The 21,910-nt window shown below is 37.3% G+C and overlaps 4 protein-coding genes across 12 annotated transcripts in view; 2 read left to right on the top strand and 2 right to left on the bottom strand.

Annotated features, from left to right (window-relative positions):
• The window catches only part of LOC103957677 (disease resistance protein RGA2-like), a 99,310-nt gene that overhangs the window by 29,945 nt on the left and 47,455 nt on the right, over positions 1 to 21,910 (bottom strand). The window lies entirely within an intron of this gene.
• LOC125468295 (protein HIGH CHLOROPHYLL FLUORESCENCE PHENOTYPE 173, chloroplastic-like) overlaps positions 1 to 21,910 on the top strand; it is a 38,294-nt gene that overhangs the window by 9,422 nt on the left and 6,962 nt on the right. Inside the window, exons 2-4 of one of the 7 annotated variants that reach the window (XM_048586240.1) lie at positions 12,668 to 12,772; positions 13,383 to 13,479; positions 13,569 to 13,857. In XM_048586240.1, coding sequence (XP_048442197.1) covers positions 12,668 to 12,772; positions 13,383 to 13,479; positions 13,569 to 13,576 — 210 coding nt within the window. In that variant the 3' untranslated portion in view covers positions 13,577 to 13,857. Of the gene's footprint in view, positions 1 to 12,662; positions 12,773 to 13,382; positions 13,480 to 13,568; positions 13,858 to 21,910 lie in introns of those variants that run through there. The other 6 variants (XM_048586237.1, XM_048586239.1, XM_048586242.1 and 3 more) reach the window with 6 other exon arrangements.
• LOC125468218 overlaps positions 6,153 to 21,910 on the top strand; it is a 58,977-nt gene continuing 43,219 nt past the window's right edge. For both annotated transcript variants that reach the window (XM_048586234.1, XM_048586232.1), the window contains exon 1: positions 6,153 to 6,377. The gene's annotated coding sequence lies outside the window, so the exon portion shown is untranslated. The remainder of the gene's footprint in view (positions 6,378 to 21,910) is intronic.
• LOC108867966 (putative disease resistance protein RGA1) lies at positions 13,868 to 17,935 on the bottom strand. The gene is made up of 3 exons (XM_048586215.1): positions 17,392 to 17,935; positions 14,321 to 17,086; positions 13,868 to 14,089 (listed from the first exon to the last, which is right to left on the bottom strand). The coding sequence occupies exons 1-2, from the start codon at positions 17,692 to 17,694 to the stop codon at positions 14,438 to 14,440; spliced, it is 2,952 nt and encodes a 983-aa protein (XP_048442172.1). The 5' UTR covers positions 17,695 to 17,935; the 3' UTR covers positions 13,868 to 14,089; positions 14,321 to 14,437.

Genomic DNA, 21,910 nt, shown 5'->3' with positions numbered 1-21,910 from the left:
ATTGTTCTTTGTTACCAGTTTCTCTCTGTCATCCGCCTAATCATTTTGTTCGGTTAATGCTTGGAGTTTTAAGTTGTTTTGAACATGCGTTTCTCTTGAGAAATGTTTTAAATCGGGGCTGTCTTTATGTTCATTGGTTAATCACCCGAGCATGAACAGGTCCAGTAAAGTATAGATTTAAGAAATGACCATATATAGAACCTAGTTTTTGACTAAGAGCGCCGAAGATTTTTTTATCTATGCACAGAAGAAAACACACTAATATGTTGTAATGCAGTGGTCATAGAGATTCAATAGAAAGTAGGATGTTATCCAACTGACATTCAGAAATGAGCACCCAATTGGAGTTGCTAGTCCGTCACTTGCACCAGGTAGGGTTCCAGTGAAGTTTTCGTGGCCGTGACTGTATCAAGTTCTATTTCTGGAAATAGAAAGAGTGCAGAAAAACTTATTATGTGCCACTTTTATCTTTTGTCATCACAAAATTTGCAATCTAAAATAGGAGGTTTTTCGAACTGGCCTTCCGAAATGAGCAGCAAATAAAGAAGTTTATTTCTTGCACCAGTTGGGCTTCTGTAGGAATTTTTGAAAACAAGCTTGAATAAAGGGCCCACAAGCTGAAAATAAGTTCAACGGGCAAAACATGTTGGGAATCTTAATGAAACACTTTCGGTACTGTTGACTTTTAACGTTAAAGACATTTTTACCTTGAAAAGTTACTTCTGGTACTATTCACTTACAAATTTATTTTATCCTCTTGATTAAAAACTAAAGTTGTTTAGGACTTTTCGTTAGTTTTCCCAAACATATTTTTTTGTTTTCAATCCATGCAACTGACGGAACGCTACCTTCCATTAGCACAAACCGTTAAAATTTTGAATTTCAAACTATTTGCTTAATTTGTCAAAATGACACATTTGCAAAAGAAACCGAGAATTGATTCGCAGAACAAGCAGAGAATTTCTCAAAGCAAAACCGTAAAATAGTTCAACTATAATTTTTGGTGCACATTACGTCCCCATTCTGCCAACTTAGGTTACCATTGCCTTTTGAATTGGCCGCCCTCTTGCATCTTCCCTCGTGTCAATTGTAGAAGTCATGATTTCTGTATGTATTGCATACTTAAAACATATATGAGTAACAATTACCATAAAATGTTTAGTATTTGCTGTGACATGAAATACTTTTTATTCGTTAATTCTTTTTTGATCAGTTCAATTAAATGTCTATGAGAAGGACGGAAATTACTTTCCTCATATCTATACCAAGGAATAACTTGAAGCATATCAAAGTTAATAAGTTTTAAGAGGGGTGAAAAAAACTTAGCAAAGAAAGAACGTATTGAATGATCAATAATAAGAATTTGGTCACCTTATTTGATCAATGCCAATGATCCTGAAGTAAGCGTTAAGTGCATTAAAATTTGTATAGCACAGAGCTTGAGAAGCACACATCTGTGAATGATAAGAATAATGCTGGAATTTTTTTTTTCTACTAAATGGAATAGCGATAATTTAATTTAGTAATTAAAAAAATTTTGTAGTAAAAAAATTTAAGAGCGTAGAGAAAGCGTATAAAATTTATTGAAATACAATGTGAATTTGGAGTACTTACAAAAAATGTAATGACTGACAAAAGTATAAACATAATTAGAATTTCGGAAAGGAAATTATCAAACAGTAAATTTTTTAAAAGCTTTTGGATTAGTTTTTGAGTCACATTTGACAATTGATAAAAATGACAGCCTACAAAACTCAAAAATGGCTATTTTTTAACATACAGGGTTAATGAAAACTCAAAAATAAATAACAGAGAATGTTAAGTCATACAATATTAAGATAGTTTCTTTCTGTATTGTATGTACGTTGTAGTATTAGATGACTTAACTTTTGCTATGTGACGTCCTTGAACGACCAAGAAATAAAACTAATACAGATGCAAGTACAATTAGATGCTTTAAATAAATTACTTGTCTAGTCAATCTAAACCGTTCACATTTTCATTAAACAACCCGGAGTTGGTACTTCAAAAATATTAATTTAGCTACAAAGAAAACTACCTGAAGATTCCTGACTTGAAAAGGGCATCCAGCAGGGATAAAAACAGTTGCTCCAAATGTTGTTTAAAGGACCCTGGCTCAATTCTTGATAAAACAGGAAGAAAAACAAAAGAATAAAGTTCAGAATTTTCAAAACCTGAATGCTGAAAATCTAAAGATCATCAAATATTCAAGATCACAGTCACATGCACAACAAAAAGTAAAACGATGTACACTATCCTTAAGCCAAAGTAAACAGTTAGAAATGCAGGTCACGGTGTGTAAAGTAATTTTCGGAAAACGGGATTTACAAACGTCGCTCAAGCCAAAGTCAATTTGACTTCAATTGTAAAAGCCAAATTCAAAGAACAGAGGTTTCCATTTAAGAAACATGCAACTTCATCAATTATTCAGCTAGTATTGAATAATGGATTCACCATATTTATAACTGACGAAATGCAATCAACCATCAAAATTGTATTCATTAAATAGTTAACCCTATATATTTTGCTAATGAATATTCAAAGTATTTTCCATGAGAGCTAAACAGAGGTTAATGGTCCAGCTCAGCAGATCAGTTTAGAGATTGTTAATGTTTGTTAGTCTGTTAAGTATGTGCCATGAGAGCTAAGCAAGGTGATTAGTTGTTGTATAAATTGTTAACTATCTTTCTGTTGAATAGTTAATTCATTCATACAATTACAGAGCAACTATTATATCACTCTCTCTAAAATTCCTTTTCTCTTTTATTTACTCTGCATTTCTCAAATATTTCAACATAGTTTGGGAAGCTCAAGTGTACCGGTTGATACTCCACGGCCGAGAAGGGAGGCCAAATTTGGTAAGTCTAGATTCTTACCTTCTCTGGGTCTGGTACTCCGCATCAATTATCATGAGAGAGAGAGAGGGAGAAAGCGGGTATTCGATGAGAGCGTTTGAGTACTGTATATTGGTACAAAACCAATTAGATACTTGGAATTAGATAAACATCTTACAATCGTGCAAGCTGGAACTTGAACAAATCCAAAATAAAATGAAAATAATCATATGAATGCCATAGTTTCTCAAATGGCATAGTCCACCTGCTTATAAACATTTCCAAGTAAATTCATACCTCAATAAAAAGAGAACAGAATAAGCCATACTTTATACAATATCATGAATTAACTCAGAAAAATTTCTTTAACCCAGATTTTTAAAATTAAAATAAAAAAAATTTGAACAACGAAAAGAGAACCCAAGAACTAAACCCTAACAAAAAATGTCAGAGAACTCACCAGGAAACCCAAGCTTTTTGGGTTTAAAATTTCTTCAATAAAACCCAAAATTTCCCTTAATGGAATTCCAAAAAGCATTCTCCATCAGCATCAGGCATAACCCCACTTACATGCGTCCCTTGCGAAAACTTCCCATTTGAAGTTGTTTCCAATTGATTGTCCACCGTAAAATGTTTTAAATCATCACTGGCATGCTGCAAACAGAACGGGAGTGAACTTGGATTTTCCAAAAAATTCACCAAATCAAACCACAAAAAATTAATCGAAGTAAACAAAGTGCACAATTTGTCGAAAGCAATAGATCCAACATTCATACAAATGAAATTCGATCATGAATTGAATAAAAAAAGTGAGAGAGAGAGGAACCTCAAGCACCTGGAACCCTACAAATAAAAGCGGCAAAAAACGATGACCATTGCTTCCTCAAAATAAAATAAAAAACCAAATCATATACCCACACTAAAAATCCAAACACAAAAACAAAACCCCAAAAATTAATTATTATTATTATTATTATTATTATAAAATAGATCTGCAAACGAAATAAGACCCAAAAAAATTTAAACTTTTGTTCAAGAAAATTTTTTTGAGGAAAAACATAAATTATATACCTTAATCAGAAAGGGCTTGCAGGCTTCTATACAAAACCCTAAAATTCGATCAGCAACGTTTCTTGAAATAAAAAACGTTAATTCTGATTTTTTGTTTAAATAAATGAAAAATGTGGCTAAATTAATTAATATGCATTAGTTTCAAAACAATAAATTGGATCAAAAGTAATACCAAACATCCCCTTATGTATGATTATGTTTGAGTGAGAGATTTCCAAGTCTCAAAAGATTAACGCCAAATTAGTAAAAGATGGATTGCAAAATGTGAGATTGGAGAGATTAGACCATTACAAAAGCATGTAAGAGGGATTTGGATGCGGTGTAAGTATTCAATTTTCCAACATATTGTTAGCAAAACTTAATGTATAAGTAAATACATCTTAATTGATTGGTAAGGAAAAATCTGGATTAAATCATGATCATAGGATCGTCATCAATCGTCAATATAAAATGTAGTTAACGGTACAATATCACACGGTTTGAGCTAACTTTAATTTAACAAAAAATCACAAAGCAACTTTATTTTATGAAAATGACATGAATTTTAAGAAAATGACAAAAACTAAAAGAAAACAAGCTTAAATAAAGGGCCCACAAGCTGGAAGTTAATCCAGCGTGCAAACAATTTTTATTTTTTCAATCCATGCCACTGAGGGAACGCCACTTCCACCAGCCAAACCGTTAAAATTTTGAATTTCAAACCATTTGCTTAATTTGTCAAAATGACACATTTGCAAAAGAAACCGAGAATTGATTCGCAAAACAAGCAGAGAATTTCTCAAAGCAAAACCATAAAATAATTCAACTATAATTTTTTGGTGCACATTACGTCCCCATTCTGCCAACTTGGGTTAACAAAATACCAATGCAGATGCCAGAAAGTTTCAAGGCTGATACAAGATTTGTATGTACCATTGCCTTTTGAATAGGCCGCCCTCTTGCATCTTCCCTTGTGTCAATTGTAGAAGTCATGATTTCTGTATATATTGCATACAACAGCAAGTTAAAACATATAAGTAACAATTACCATAAAATGTTTAGTATTTTTTGTAATATGAAATACTTTTTCTTCGTTAATTTTCCTTTGATCGGTTCAATTAAATGTCTATAAGAAGGACGGAAATCACTTTCATTGTATAATATATGTTTAGAAACTACAAACGTCATGTCGTATAAGAATTAGGTTGGTTGTGCTGCTTTGTGTTTTCAATCTCTTGTTTGGCCCCTAGTGATACTTTTGAGTCTTTTGACGTTGTATCAATTCTGTCATGCCTTTAAAAACGAATAAATCTTTTTAGGGGTAGGTTCAAAAAACCGAAAACCAAAACAAATGGGACCAAACACCGAACCAAAATTGAAAAACTAAAAACAAAAAAAACCGAACCGAAAAAGAAAAAACCGAACTGAACCTTATTGATTCGGTTTCGGTTTTTGGGGTTCGAAAAAACCAAATCCCTTTACATTTTACGAATGTATGCCCATGATGTTTCTTTTGTGAAACTTTGTTGTCAAGCTTGAAATTAGGCCTAGGGCTTTTTCAAGGAGCATATGCTTGGTTCAATTAGAGATGATATTTCATTGGTCATGGAGGAAAGTTTTGAAAGAATTTATCTATTTGTTTGCTTTTTGAATGGGTATGGTGATCATTTTTCTTTGCAATTGAGGATGTTGATAAAATATAATTAGTTTATATGATCTTGTATATATACAACTACCTTCTCACTTTCCCACTTTTCCTATTTTATTATTATTATTATTATTATTATTATTATTATTATTATTATTATTTGAACAATCAATATTATCATTTTTTTTTAATAATCGATATTATATACACTAAGGGGAATTAGTAGAATTAGTCTCACAATGAACTAGTAATAATATGATTTAATTTTTCCTTTGACGAGAATTAAACCTAACACTTATCACTTACAAGTAAAGAGAAATATTACTAAATCGTAATACCAAGTGACCTCACTTTCTTATTATTAATCTACCAATGCAAATATCTTTTTTAAATTTCATATTAAAAAAATCAAATTTTATAAGATAAATAAAAAAGAATTGAAACTGAACCGAACAAAACCAAATAAAAAAAAAAAAACCAAACCCAAAAATCCGAAAGAAAATTAAACCGAACTGAACGGACCGAAGTTGTTTTGGTTCAGTTTCGATTTTGGCAAAATACCGAAACCGAACCAACCTAAATCTTTCGGGGATGCTTTCTCCGCTTCGACTACGCATCGCCTTCTGCTTCTTCACCGCTTCTTTCCCTCCCCCTCCACGCCTAATCTGCTAAACGACGACCTTCTCGACGACATCATCTCGCACCTACCCGCCTTATCATTCGCATCAATGGCGTGCGTTAGCAAATCCTGGAACCCAATCTGCAGCCGAATCCTTGCTCGCCCGAAGCTCGCCTCTGACCTCTCTCTCCACCCCTCTCCTAAGGTATGTGTTCTTGCTCATAAAAACCTCTTAATCTTAATTAGTATATCTGGGCACGGTGAGATTTTTGTATAATATTTTTTTTTTAGGGTTTGTGGGTTTCGATTATTTGGTTACTAATTTGGGTATTTGAGCTGCTGGATGCTCGGAGCGGGAACCTTTTCTGCCCATTCCTCTAAGGCAGTCCGCCCTAGCCATCTTCCAGTCGGGATCTTTTTCTGATGGAGTTTGTGATGTTTTGCGAATAGGGTTGAAATCCATTGGCTTGAACACAATGGCATCATCAACAACAGTATCCAGTAATTCCCGGGTATCAAAGTCTAATAGCAATAGGTGCACTAATTATCAAACCCTAATTTTAACTGTTAGGATCATTACGGATTTGGGTATTTTTATAAAATAAAAAAATTAAAAAAATTGCGTTGCTTCTACGTGCTGTATATTGGCTGGAGTATTTTTTGTATTGTTGACCACGTCGGATTGGTTTTGTTTGCTACGATTGGTGAGGCTTATGTTACTGTTGATGGGTTTGGTTAACAGGGTTTTCATTCCTTTTCAGATTTGTTTCAACACACACTTCTTGAAATTTGCAGGATGCTATGGTGATAGTTTCTATGATCTAATCAAATGAACTATTTAATGTCAGTAGTTTGAGTGTTAGACAAATAAGGAATATGGTTGGAGTCCTTGTGTAATTGTATATAATATTATTCACTAGCCGTCCTACAGCCGTCCTACCTTGTCCTACCTTGTCCTACCTATACACTAGCCGTCCTACAGCCGTCCTACCTACACACTTGTATCATGTATATATATCCTTGTAATCTTGTAGAGAAAGATAATGAGAAAAAAAAAAAGCATTCTCTTCCATTTGCATTCTCTTCCATTTTTTTCCACATTCACGTATCAATAACAAATATATTTTTTAGCCTACATACCTTTTTCTACATGGTATACAGAGCAGGTTTATAACCCTAGCCCTAATTTTTTTTTTCGGCAGCTTTCTCTGCCGTTCCCATGGCTGACTCTTCTTCTTCCGATGGTGTTTTTTCCCTTCATCATTTCGACCACCCGAATCTTGTCCTTGTATCCAAGAAGTTGAATGGTGATAACTACACATCCTGGGCCCGTGGCATGCAGCTTTCCTTGAGTGCCAAGAATAAACTTGGTTTCATCACTGGCGATATCCAAGAACCTTCTTCCTCCGACGACCCTGATGCTCACGCGGCTTGGCGTCGTTGTAATGACATGATTCTCTCTTGGCTTCTACATTCCTTGGAACCTGACCTTCAAGAATCTGTGCTTTTTTCCACCTCTGTCCAAGCTGTATGGGATGATCTTCGCGAACGCTTCTCTCAGAGTAATGCTCCACGCATCTTCCAACTCAACCGGGAACTTGCTACAATTTCTCAAGGTTCTTCTTCTATCTCCACCTATTTTACTCGCCTGAAAGCTCTCTGGGATGAGCTTGCTTCTTATAATGATGGCTGCATGTGCTCTTGCAACGCCAAGCATTACCGTCAACAACTCATGCAATTTTTAATGGGCCTCAACGAATCCTTTTCTGCTGTTCGTGACCAGATTCTTTTAATGAATCCCCTCCCCACTGTTCGTCAGGCCTGTTCCTCGGTGTCTCAAGCTGAAAAACAACGCTCCCTGGGCGTCCTCCGCTCTGTCGATCAACCTGCTGCCATGGTTGTTCGTGGCCCGTCCCGTCCCTCCTCTGCTCGTCCTCCCCTCCACTGCACCTACTGCAATTTTGATTATCATACCCGAGACACCTGCCATAAACTTCATGGCTATCCCGTTGGCCATCCCCTCCATGGCCAACCGTGGAGACCACCGCGCCGTGCCACTGCTTCCAGTTCTTCCCGCAGCCATGCACCTTCCAGTCCTCCCCGGCAGCCACGGTTTTCTGCTTCCCGGCCCCATAATTTCACCCAGGCCCATCACGTGCAAGGCACCCAGGCCCCCGCCTCCTCTTCTACTCCAGCAACCCACCAAGTGCACGGGGTCCAGCCCACTTTGCATGACTTGCAGCTTGCCATGCCTGACCTCTCTGCCGAGCAGCACTCCCATGTTCTAGCTGCTCTACGTGACACCACCACCCCTTCTCAGGCCAATGCCGTGCTCACTACTGATTTTGCCCAATGTTTGTTACCTGTCACCTCTCGTCATGGTCAATGGATTCTTGACAGTGGTGCTACGGATCATATTACTTCTTCCGCCTCATGTTTGGTTAATCGTTCTCCTTCACATTTGCCGCCTGTTTCTTTGCCTAGTGGTGCTTCCGCTCCCATTACTTTTACCGGCACTTTTCCTTTAAATTCATCAGTTACTTTGAAGGATGTTTTATGTGTCCCTAATTTCCGAGTGGACCTTTTATCGGTTGGTAAACTTACAGATGGATTATCGTGTTCCATAACCTTCTTTCCTTCTTGGTGTGTTTTGCAGGACTTGGTTTCAAAGGTGATGATTGGTGTGGGTAAGCGACGTGGCGATCTGTATTACCTTGTGGCCCTTACCTCTTCTCTCCCCACCCGTCAACCTCTCTGCAACATCATTACCATCCCGTCCTCCCTCTGGCATAAGCGTCTTGGTCACCCCTCCTCCACTCGTTTGCAAGCTTTAGCATCTAGCTCTCTTAATTGTCCTTTTGATTTTAGTCATATTTGTGATGTTTGTCCGTTGGCAAAACAAACTCGTCAACCTTTTCTTTTGAGTTCAATTTCATCAACTTTCCCTTTTACTTTAATTCATTGTGATATTTGGGGCCCGAATCGTCAATCTTCTCTTTCTGGTGCTCATTATTTCTTAACCATTGTGGATGATTTTTCTCGCTTTACGTGGGTCTTCCTCATGAAACATAAATCCGACACTCAACAATTAATTAAGGATTTTTTTGCTTATGTCACTACCCAATTCCGCACTACCATCTAATGCATTCGTACTGACAATGGTGGTGAATTTTTATCTCTTCGTAGTTTTTTCTCTGATCATGGGGTGCTTTTACAAACTTCTTGTGTTTATACCCCCCAACAAAATGGCGTTGTTGAAAGAAAACATCGTCATCTTCTTGAAACCGCTCGCGCCCTTCGTTTTCAATCCCATCTTCCTATCAAGTTTTGGGGGGAATGTGTTCTTACCGCTACTTATCTCATCAATCGTCTCCCTACCCATCTTCTCCATCATAAATCCCCATTTGAGGTTCTCTTTTCGCAAACCCCATCTTATGACCACTTCCGCGTCTTTGGTTGTCTGGCATATGCCACCTCTGTCACTCCCACCACCAAATTTTCCCCTCGGGCTCATCGTTGCATTTTTCTCGGTTATCCTCATGGACAAAAGCCTATACCCTTTACGATCTCGACAATCACCGCATTTTCACTAGTCGAGACGTCATCTTTCACGAAACTACTTTCCCTTATGCCGTTTCTCACCCTCTTATCCCATCCTCTTCGACTACCCTACCCATCCCACCCCCTCTGAACTTTACATATAACCCACCCCTTCCTGCCCCGACGCCTCACCCTCCTCCACCTTCCTCCCCTTCTACGCCTCCCACAGATTCCCTTGCTGCCCCATTACCCGTTCCTCCCCATGCCCCTTTACCCACGGACATCCCTACCCCCCCACTACCTACCAATCCTCCCCTTCCCCGCACCTCTTCCCGTGCCCATAAACCTCCATCCTATTTAAAAGACTACGTTTGCTCGCAGGTGATTCTGCCATCCCACCCATCTTCGACTTCGCAACCCGGTTCTACACAAGGTACGCGATATCCACTTTGTAATTTTCTCTCTTATCACTGTTACTCTCCCAGGCATTTTTCTTACATTAACTCTGTCAGTCGGACTGTGGAGCCTTCCTCCTTTGCCGAGGCTGCCACTGACCCCAATTGGCAACGTGCTATGACTGAGGAGCTTCAAGCTTTACATGCTAATGGTACTTGGACTTTAACTTCCTTGCCCCCTGGCAAAATTCCCATTGGTTGTAAGTGGGTGTACAAACTCAAGCACAATTCCGACGGCTCTATTGACCGCTACAAAGCTTGTTTGGTTGCTAAAGGCTTCACTCAGGCTGAAGGTATTGATTATCATGACACTTTTTCTCCTACTGCTAAGATGATTACGGTGCGTTGTCTTCTTGCTCTTGCTGCTAGTCAGTCTTGGTCTCTTCATCAGCTTGATGTTAATAATGCTTTCTTACATGGTGACTTACATGAAGAAATCTATATGTCTCCTCCTCCTGGTCTTCGGCGACAGAGGGAGAATCTTGTGTGTCGCCTTCACAAGTCACTTTATGGTCTTAAGCAGGCTTCTCGCCAATGGTTTGCCAAATTCACTAGTGCCATCATTTCTGCCGGTTTTCAACAATCCAAAGCTGACTATTCATTGTTCACTAAAAAGTCTGGTATTTCTTTCACAGCTTTGCTCATTTATGTGGATGATATTGTGATTACAGGCAATGATGCTAGTGCCATTAATTCTCTAAAGTCATTTCTCCGTGATCATTTTCGGATAAAAGACCTTGGTGATTTAAAATATTTTTTGGGTATTGAGGTTTCTCGTTCCAAACAAGGGATTTATATTTCTCAACGCAAGTATGCATTAGAGATTCTCAAGGACTATGGTTTTTTGGGAGCACGACCCATTGCTTTTCCTATGGATGACACAAAATTATCTGATAAAGGAGAAGTTCTCAAGGATCCTGAAAAGTATCGACGATTAGTAGGTCGGTTAATATATCTCACTATCACTCGGCCGGATATCACCTATTATGTGCATGTTCTAAGCCGTTTTATGCACGAGCCAAGGATATCTCATATGGATGCTGCGCTTCGTATTGTTAATTATTTGAAGGCTACTCCAGGTCCAGGTTTATTATTTCGTTCTGACAACCAGACCAAGTTAACTGCGTTTTGTGATTCTGATTGGGCAGGTTGCCCTATCACTCGCCGTTCGTGTATTCTTGGGCGGTTCTTTGATTTCTTGGCGGATGAAACGACAGAAAACCGTTTCGCTCTCTTCAGCAGAGGCGGAATATAGGGCCATGGCAGGTGCTTGTTGCGAGATAGTTTGGCTTCGTTTTTTGTTGAAGGATTTGAACATTCCTTTGGATGGTCCTTCCATTTTATTTTGTGATAATCAAGCAGCATTACATATAGCTGCCAATCCTGTTTTTCATGAACGAACTCGTCACATTGAGATGGATTGTCACTTTATACGAGATAAGATTGTAGATGGCACAATAGAGACCAAGCATGTGGGTACGGCACAACAGTTGGCAGACTTGTTTACCAAACCTCTTGGGAAAGAAAAGTTTTCGGGTATGTTACGCAAGTTGGGAGTTCTTGACATCCACTCTCCAACTTGAGGGGGAGTGTTAGACAAATAAGGAATATGGTTGGAGTCCTTGTGTAATTATATATAATATTATTCACTAGCCGTCCTACAGCCATCAAACCGTCCTACCTTGTCCTACCTACACACTAGGACGGCTACCTTGTCCTACCTACACACTTGTATCATGTATATATATCCTTGTAATCTTGTAGAGAAAGATAATGAGAAAAAAAAAAGCATTCTCTTCCATTTGCATTCTCTTCCATTTTTTTCCACATTCACGTATCAATAACAAATATATTTTTTAGCCTACATACCTTTTTCAACAAGGGCTCCGACTGCAACACACAGCAGCAGCGATGGGGGAGGAGAAGCGGCACCAGGTGATGTAGAACCTATTCGGTGATCAATCTGAAGAGGAAGAGGAAGAGGTCGATTCCGAGCATGAGTCCAATCCGCAGCCCAGTTTTGTATGATCCTCTAATTTCAAGTTTTCTTTCTATTCTGATTCCAAAAGCATGTTTGGGAATGAGTAGGGTTTCAATTTGTTTTGTAATCTTAGCCGAAGGAAGATATAGGTTGTGCTTTTGTTAATGGCGGTGGATGATTTGGATGAAAGTATGTATCTTGGGGATTTTTTTTTTGCTTGCAGTTGTTTAGGCCTGGACTGAAGAAGTTTTGTGGAATGAGATTCTTATGAGTAGTCAATTTTAGTGGGATTGTTGTTTCAATCTGGATAATGAATGATGTCGTTTTCCTATTCGGTCTGTCCTTTGATGGTGTAGCAGATCTGGAATTTTGTGAAATGCTCTTTCTGATTAGAAATATAGAATTGGTTTTAAATTATTTTCTTAACTGTTTAGTTCTGATGTGCTTTACCAATAAATCAAGGGTTTGGCATTGACTGGGGATGTGGGTGATACTGCTACCCTGTGCGCCGCAGTACAGGGCTGTAACAAGATTATCTATTGTGCTACTGCACTTTCTACTATCAGCGGAGACCTCTACAGGGTTGATCAAAGAGGGGTCTTCAATCTTACTAAAGCATTTCAGGTGTGATCCTTGTTGCCATATCCTTGAAATACTCCTTTTTGACATATAGTAATCTGTTTCAGTTTTGATGTCTTTTGAGTTCATGGGTTGGTTCAATGTTGGATTAGAATTTTACCCTTCGAGAGTTGCTTATGTGAAGCTTTTGACGGTTTGCATTGCAGGACTATAACAACAAAATGGTGCAATTATGAGCAGGAAAGAGTAGCAAGAGCAAACTTACAACTGTAAAGTTCAAGACTCCGGAGTCAGTGGATGGATGGGAAGTTCGTCGGGGGGCTTACTTTCAGGATTTGGTTGCTTCTAAGTATGATGGAGGAATGGATGCCAAGTTCGAATGCACTTTCACCGGAGATGCTGTTTCCTCCTGTAAGAGAAAGACTAAAGTGGGGTTTTGAGGTTCTAGATGGAAACCAACTATTATTCCCTTTACTCTATTTCTTGCTGCATTGTAGGATATGTTTTCACCAGAGGAGGGTATGTTGCACAGCTTCCCAAAATGAAATTCATGGTATTTTTCTTATTATTAATTACAAGATTTGGATAAAGAAAATTCATGGTAGCCTTCTTATTATTAATTAGAATTTGAACACAAAATGAATTCATTTGATAGAAAATCATTGGCAACAGAAATTACCTGATGAATTTGCCGCGCAGCTGCAACATTCTAGCAACATTTCGTGAATTTGAGAAGCAGCTGTGCAAATTCAGTTGCGTTCTGTTTACTTAATTTTCTGTGTTTTTTCTTTTGCTGTTTGGATTTAGGAGCTAAAACATTTTTCTTTTGCAATATTTTTAGGTGGATGATGCGATCTGGGCTGCTGAAAATGCCACATTGAAAGCCGAGATGAGTGGAAAGAAGCTAATGCACTCATGGAACAACTTAAGCTCAACCCTCAGCTTCAGACGTTTCAAGCGTGGCTTTGGGATTCTGCAACTGTGAGTATACACTCTTTCCCGGGTTTAAGGACTATCAAGGTGCTTAGGGTTTGCGTTCGGTGTTTGAATTAAATAACTTTGGGTTAAACCATTCTGTAATATCAGTAGGTTTGTTTTAGGTATCTTATGGTTTTAGAATTGCCTGTGTACAAAGAAATATTTAAAGAGGGCTGGAACCCAGTCAAAGCTGGGGGGCTAGGCCCTCACGCCCATATTATATTACTGAAGAAAAAACATTACAACAGGGGGGACATAGTACTTAAACCCCGATGATCAAAAAAAAAAAAAAAAAAAAAAAACATAAACAACCACTCCAAGCAGTCAACGTGGCCATCACATATTGAATCCAAAAGGTTGACGCCCCATTCGCTGCATGTAAGACTATAATTGAAAAGAAGGAAATTAGAGAGAGATTAAAAAACAAAAAATTGAAGTTAAAAAGTATGGACGACGGAAACTTTGATCCACATGGTAATGTCATTTGAAAAGAAAAAGTAAAATGCTGGTGATGATGAATGAAGAAGAAAATTAAGAAATGAGATTGGCATTTGAATATTTCGTAGTTTATATTAAATTAGGCTAGTGTGAATTGAAACAAGTTAGAAAACGCACCTTAATTAATGTCAATGTGTGGGATGTAAGCAATCTTAGGTCAGTCCTCACCTTTTTCTTTCTTGCATCTTTCGTTTAACATGGGGCAATTCTGAATTTTCAATCTATTTAGGGCAATCATCTCAGTGATGCCAAATTAGGGCAATCATCAATTGCAAGCTTCTGAAGTGATGTGAGATTGCTTATTTCTTCTGGCAAATCCTCAATTCCACGGAGTGTCAGATGTGTTAATTTGGAGAGATGAGGGGAAGAAGAAGAGGCGGAAACATCAACACCAACATCATGTGTAATATCAGATGCTCCTCTAACAAACAGGGAATCAACAAACTTCCAGCTGCTCTTCTCAAGATGTATTTTCTCCACATTTGGATACAGAGGCATGGAAGTTAGATTAGGACAATTAATGATATACAATGTAGAAAGACGAGGAAAAGAAGGCAACGACAGATTTTCCGTTGATGAAGAAGAAGAAGCACTGTTATGAGTGTGGGGCCTCCACCATCTCATCAGAACAGGGCAATGTCGTATGTCGAGTTCCTTCAGGGAGGGAAAGAATGAGATCCTCATCATCTCATCACTCATACTATTACTGCTCGCTTTCTCTGATATGTACTCCAACTTCTGCAACCCAACCATTGTAAGAGACTTAAGGGAAGGCAAATGATCCAAGGGTGGAAGATGTTGGCATCTCTTACATCCACAAAATCGGAGATTAACAATATTTATGAGAGAAGAAAACCAACTCGCAAATCTCACACCAATATAGAAACACACTGTCAACTGCTTTAGATTAGACTGCGGTTGCAATACTTCCATTGACTTTATAATATCCTCCTCATCAACTCCCCTTATATCTTCTTGCTGTTTCCACCTCAAATCCAACGAACAAAGATGCTGTTTGTCCTTGAGAGGTGTACCAACATTTGATTCTGACACCACATGCCTCAATTTCCTTATCTCTAAGCGACCCCTTAATTCCTTAAGGGTCCCCAGCTCAACAAGACCAGCACTACCGCCCCTCCCCAAACAATTGCTTTCGCTCAAAACAAATCTATTCAATGTACGAACACCATTCAATTCACCAATTCCACGTGGCATTCCACTCAATCCATAACAGCCTTCCAAGATGAGATGCCTTAAGTTGATCATTTTTTTAATGTCTCTAGGCAATTCCACAAGATCCCTACAGTATGAGAGATCTACTGTTTCCAAATTCGAAAGTTCAACTATCCAATCTGGAAGTCTCTTCATGTAACTATTACAACTAACATCAAGATATCTCAAATGTTTCATTTTTCTAAGACAATTAGGTAATATTGTAATTCCTAATTTATTGAGACTCAACATCCGTAATGACTTAAAATTTGAAACAATTGTAGCACAAAATGAATCACATAATGACCCATCTCTATCACTTAACTCCTTTTGGCAAAGAAAAAGAAAAGTTCGTATCTTTTTTGCTTTTGGCAACGAAGTTAGCACTTCCTTTTCCGACGGATCAATTTGAAAATTGAAAGATACATGACGAAGCTTTTCATGAAAATTCTTTTTGTATGGTTCAAATACAATGCTTCCAACCCCTGACACAAAGATTGCAAGTTCATTCATGAGATCGTGCATTTTACAACTTACTATCATACCAAACTCATTTGTTTTTTCTTCTTGAAAAAATGATCTCTGCAACAACTCCCTATAATATTCATAGGCAACATCCTCCAAACACTCATTTTCGTCGGATGACTCAATGAACCCTTGCGCCACCCAAAATCTAATCAATCTCTGTACAGAGATCTCATAATCAGGTGGGAACAAACTACAATAAGCAAAACAATGCTTCAAATGTGATGGGAGCACATCATAACTCAATTTAAGTATTGGTAAAATATCATTTTGTTCTTGATTTATTTTTGAAAGTGTCTTTTCTTTGAAATTCAACCAATCAATTTCGTCATCTTTGGTGAACAACATCCCACCTATCGTCCTTATAGCGAGTGGCACTCCCTGACATTTTCTTGCAACCTCCTCCCCAACTGCCTTAATTGTTGGATTCTCTGGCTCCTTTCCATCTTTATAAGCCATTTTCTTAAATAAAGACCAACTTTGCTCTTCATTCAAACCCTTTAAGGTGTATGATTTAGCTGAATCTGATATCGTTGCAACGGTTTTACTACGAGTGGTTATTAGTATTCTACTACCTTCTCCACCACCCATTAACAAGTTCTTCAAGCTAAGCCACTTCCTTTGATCCTTATTCCACACGCCATCCAACACAAGTAGGTACTTCTTCCCATCTACTTTATCCCTAAGATCATTTTGCAACTGCTCAATCTCGTCATGATTTTTGGATTGAAGGATTTTCTTAACAACTATATCCAACTCAAATGCAGCAGAGACACATGTCCATATTTTCAACTCAAAATGCTTTTGAATCACCTCCTCGTTGAATATGAGTTGGGCAAGTGCAGTTTTTCCCAATCCTCCAATTCCAACTATGGAAATGGTTGACACATTCTCAGTTGAGATGGAATCCAACAAAAGTTGGATAATTGCCATTTTATCTTTATCTCTCCCTATAATATTTTCCTTACGAACAAATGAGTGAGTGACCCTCTCTCTCTTTACAAATCGTGTATCTTCACGATTTACTTCTAAGTGAAAGATTCTACGATTTGCAACCTCACTCAGCCTTTTGTTAATATCTTTTATCTTATGACCCATCTTCAGCCCAAAAACAAGTTGATTTAAGTTAGAAAAAAAAAGGTCCACCTGTAAGAATTTGAATAGACATAATCATTAATATGAAAGAACTGTATTAATTAAGTTAATAGAATTTTGTAACGTTAAGTTATATGAAACATTCAAAATAATAACATAGAGAACTTACTACAGTTAATTGAGTTATTGAGAGACCTATTGTATTCCTAATAGGCGGATATCTATAGGCTAATGTGACTATGAAAAGGTTCTATGAGATGCAACCTCACCAAACCTCTTGTTAATATCTTTTATCTTATGTCCCATCTTTTAGCTCAAAAACAAGTTGATTTGAGCTAGAGAAAGAAGAGGCGTACCTTTTTTGACAGCTTTGTATTTTCAGGCACCATTTTTCTCTGTTGATTTTTAGTATTAAACTCATCCAACACGTCATCGGCTTCATAAACTGCGTCTTCTACGCTTTGGAGCCACAGTTTGACTTCATTGTTGGCTTGCTTTTGCTCAGCGTCAAGAAGAACAGCTTGGAATCTGGCCACTGTCTCTTTGAGCTTCTGGAACTCGTCTTGGACACCCCAAATCGATCCAATCTCTTGGAAAGCTAGGGAGCCTAGCCTCTCAATGATCCCTCCTGCAACGTTGAAGAGAACTCCTTCCGCCATTTCTTAGATTCAGGACAAGAAAAAACACAAGTGAAATGAAGTAGAAACTTGTAAGTGAGAAAATGGTTTTGCATAGCGAAAGATGGCTCCTCCCGCTTGTCTTTATATGCAGCCACTCACATATAATTCCATGCTTAAAATGAAAACGAGACCGGTCAATATGTTAGTGCTGGTCTTCATAATTGTCTTCTACTTTAGTCTAGTGGCTTAATAAAGTATTGAATGATTACAATCAGACAAATTAGAAAACACAATCAATCAATCTACCTTTTTTTTTTTTGTGGAGAGCATCAATCATTCTACTTTAGTAAAGTATTAGCTAGTGCTCTTCATCAGTAAGAAGAAACAGTATTCTTTCACATCCTCTTCTCATCCTTTTTTAATTTCTTATCTTACTTTCTTTTATTTTATTTTTTTTTTTGCTATAAAAAAATTAATGTAAGATATTGATGTAACTTAACCGTTACCATTCAAATATAAGAAAAAGAAAGGGAAGAAAAAAAAAAGAGAGGAGAAAATCCTATCCCTAATAAAAAACGCCAATTACAACAAATCATGGGACCCACATGCTACTCCTAGGATCCTCTCCTAATCTAAGGATGAGGAACCTCATGACCAAGGAATGTGGGCCGTTAGATGAAAATCCAACGGCTACAAACAGGAGGTCCTTTTAAAGTTATAATAATTATAACCGTTAGATTTTCATCTAACGGCCCACATCCCTTGATCATGAGGATCTTCATCCTTAGATTAGAAGAGAATCCTGATCCCATTCCCACTATTTGCGCATTTGTACACCCAGCGCTGGCCGGTTCTACACCCATCACTTCCAACTAGAAGCAATCATCTCAATTTTATTGGTATCTTCACTGCTAATTTGTTCGCCGATGCTCACATTTATTTTGTTTATGTTTGAGCCGTTGTGAAAATTTGATCTACTCAAATTTCTTGCGCTTTCTTTTAACTTTTTTTTTTTTTTCAGCTGAGAAAATTAGAGGGGATGATGACATATCATAGTGTTCATTTATGTTGATAATATACTCTACACTAGGAGCTGACAAGAATTAATGGATTAATTTAAATTGGTTTCCTGAATTTACTCTAAAAGTAAAAGGAATGTTGAGATATTATTATTATAGATTGGTTTCTAGAATTTCAGTTTATTTATCAGATGCTATGAAATTAGCCTGAGGGCCAATATCCAAATGGAAGCAAGTACTAAAAGACTTTTCATTTTTAAGTGAGAGATTTTAGGTTTGAGTCTCGCCAAATAAGAATTTGAATCACATTATTACTAATTTATTGTGAGGCTAAGCCCACCCATCTCTACTTTAGTGTAAATAATTTCATTTTTTTTTTAAATCTCATGCCCCCTAAGTATTGAAACTCTTGATTTTCATGAGTATAATTACTGATTTTTAGTGGAGTTCGCCTATTTTTTTCATTCCTAAAAACTTATTAAACAATTAAACCATAGAATCAATTTAGAAAGAATCCAATTCCCTTTTTTTTTCACTCCCATTCCACTTTAATAAACATATAAATATACTCTTCCGAAGAAATCTCAAATTTAAATTTTGATTCTCCAATTAATTAAACAAAATTATAACATTTTCACAAGTTTTGAATGGTATTCATATTGTATCTCTTTTCCACAATATAAGGCTAAATCCCTCAATTATGGGGACGAAGTCATAAATTGGGGTCCATTTAGGAATGAGGAAATTTCAAAGCTCAATCCAATATTGATTACAATCAGACAATGAGGATCGGAGGGGATCCTCATCCGTACTTTTTAAACCCATTTGCAATTTTATTGGTATCTTCAGTTTTAAATTTACCCATCAATCCTCACAAATTATATTATTAAATTTAGTACACTATGAAATTTCTTTGATTGAATTCCAATCATTCTGGAGTCTCATAATAAACTAAAATGTAATCATTCTACCTTAATCTACAGGATTTGATTTCCAACAAATGTCCTCTCTCCCCCTTCCTGGGCCCACACGCAACTATATATTGCATTGTGTTTGTGTTTGAGCAACTGAGAAAATTAGATCTACTCCAATTTACAGTTTCAAAACGATGGTTGAGATAAAAAACCATTGTTCATTAACAGTGAAAGGTCTGTATTATAGATTTGTTTTTAATAAAATTGATTTGGTTTTGCATATCAGAATTTTTAAGCAACAAAATCAACCTGCAAATTTAGTTTAGGTATGAATGATTCCGCTTATTTAGATTGTTGAATTGATCTTTACCTTTACTAGATTTTATTTTTCAATGTTGTTTGCTACATTATCGTGTTACTTTATTATTAATAATACTAATTTGGTTTTGTAGATTAAGATTTTTAAGCGAGAATCAAGTTCAAAATTCAATTGAGGTATGAATTTGTTTGGATCCAAAATTACACCATCGGTCCGAGTAATCAAGATCGTTGAATAAGTAGATTTTAGATCGTTTGATGATAAAGTGGTTGAAATGATTTTTAGTTATTATTAAGAAGTAATATTTTGATTTTAATCATAATATTAGCTCTTAATATTAACTAGGATAGTTAAAACCTAATTTTTGATATATCCAAATGGTTGTTTTGGAAAAAATGAACTGATCCGTCTTCAAAGGATTGCGCTGAGACATTCGAATTGGCTCATTATATCAGACTCTAAGTACATGCAGTCTCTTACGTGGCTAATTATGACCAAAACCTAAGTCCTATTTCTGATATAAAAGTAGGTGGTGCGGTACAAATGGACTTGGAATTCATGGATGAGATCGGTGCACCTGGTCTTATCTAGGATTTGGTGAAGGAGTCATGCATGCATGTGGTCTTCGGCAGAAGGTTTTGATTATGGATAAAGGTTATGATAATGATGGATAAGGGTTATTAGTCAAAGCAAGATTGCAACAGGTTGCAAGATGACAGCAAATTTTGATAAGATGTGAGCAATAAAGACTTAGAGTCACAGTACAATTAGGATTGGTTTTCGCGACTTAGGCTTGCATATCTCTATACATACCAAGCGGCAGACAACTAAAAGAAGACCTTCAATTCAACGTACAATTGCTTTACGCAAAACCCGTCAAACATCTTGAGATTTTTATTTTCTTTTTCTCGCCGACACATATTTAGTTTGGATAAACAGCACTGTGAAGGCAACCGGCGAACATCTTCAATTTGGATAAACAAAACTGTTGCCGTAGAATCAGCCGACCGAGGAGCACCTTCAGTTTGGATAAACAACACTGTGTCAAGGTCGACTGGTTATCTATCCAAGTCTCGGTTGAGAAGGGGTTCCGAATCCTTATTGGCAAAGGTCATCTTATTAGCCTTCTTGGCGAAGTAAGATGTTATGAGTTACGACATTTGGCGCATTGAACGCGCGAGTGATTTTATGATTGGATACTCACAAGTCAGTTTCAGAGTTCGGCATTTTGACGGCCGAACCACATTCACTATCAAGACATACATCACCTTTGAATACTTGTGTCCGTACAGTCTGGTGTTGATTCGATGTGCTTATACTCTCACGAATATAATCACTGTGACCGAATCCGACGCCGACGATCTGTGAACTTCGCAGAACTAGCAGCCTTGTCTTCAGGCTCGAGAATCCAAAGGCCGAGATTTGTTCCTTCCTCGGCCACAGTGGCAAAATAAAGAAGTCAGCAGCGCGCTCAACGCAACATCAACAAATTTTACTCCTCGACCAAGCTCGGCCGACGAGTTGGCACGCCCCGCATCCAACCGAAGGACGTAGTTAGCTTATTAGTTACTCGGTCTACGCGCCACGTAGGTTTTGTAATTTTTAGAATCAACAGAATCTTTTTGCTTATTTGGGCTGTTGAATTCATCCTTGCTTTTACTGCATTTTTTTTATACTGTTGTTTGGTGCATTCTAGTATTGATTTCATTGTAATTTTATGGATTTTCAGTGGTTATTTGGATTTTGGATTGTGAGAAGGATTTGGTTGGTTTTCAAGATAATCAAATAAGTTCGGGATTTTTACCGTTTCTCTCTGCATGCTTCTAGCTGTTGTGTGTGTGTGTGTGTGTACTATTCAATTGTTTGCATTCATTTTTTCCTTTCGTTTTTACTCAATTTTTTTACTTTTTCTCCATGTGTTGCTTCAGGTATGTTTCTCAATTGTTTGAATTTTTGCCTTCAGTTTTTACTCAATTTATTGACTTTTTGTGCATGAGATAATC

Source organism: the organism of the source record quoted next, unplaced genomic scaffold, assembly GCF_019419815.1.
Source record: "Pyrus x bretschneideri cultivar Hongxiangsu unplaced genomic scaffold, Pyrus_bretschneideri_v1 Contig24, whole genome shotgun sequence".
Lineage (NCBI taxonomy): Eukaryota > Viridiplantae > Streptophyta > Magnoliopsida > Rosales > Rosaceae > Pyrus > Pyrus x bretschneideri.
Note: the sequence above shows the minus strand (reverse complement) of the source record. Positions and strands in the feature narration are given on the sequence as shown.

What these genes read in the sequence shown, in the direction of transcription:
- LOC108867966 (XM_048586215.1), bottom strand. Translation starts at nt 17,694, where the DNA reads ATGGCGGAAGGAGTTCTCTTCAACGTTGCAGGAGGGATCATTGAGAGG. An exon ending in ATACAAAGCTGTCAAAAAAG is followed by an intron (nt 17,087 to 17,391) that starts GTACGCCTCTTC and finishes AAATTCTTACAG; the next exon opens with GTGGACCTTTTTTTTTCTAA.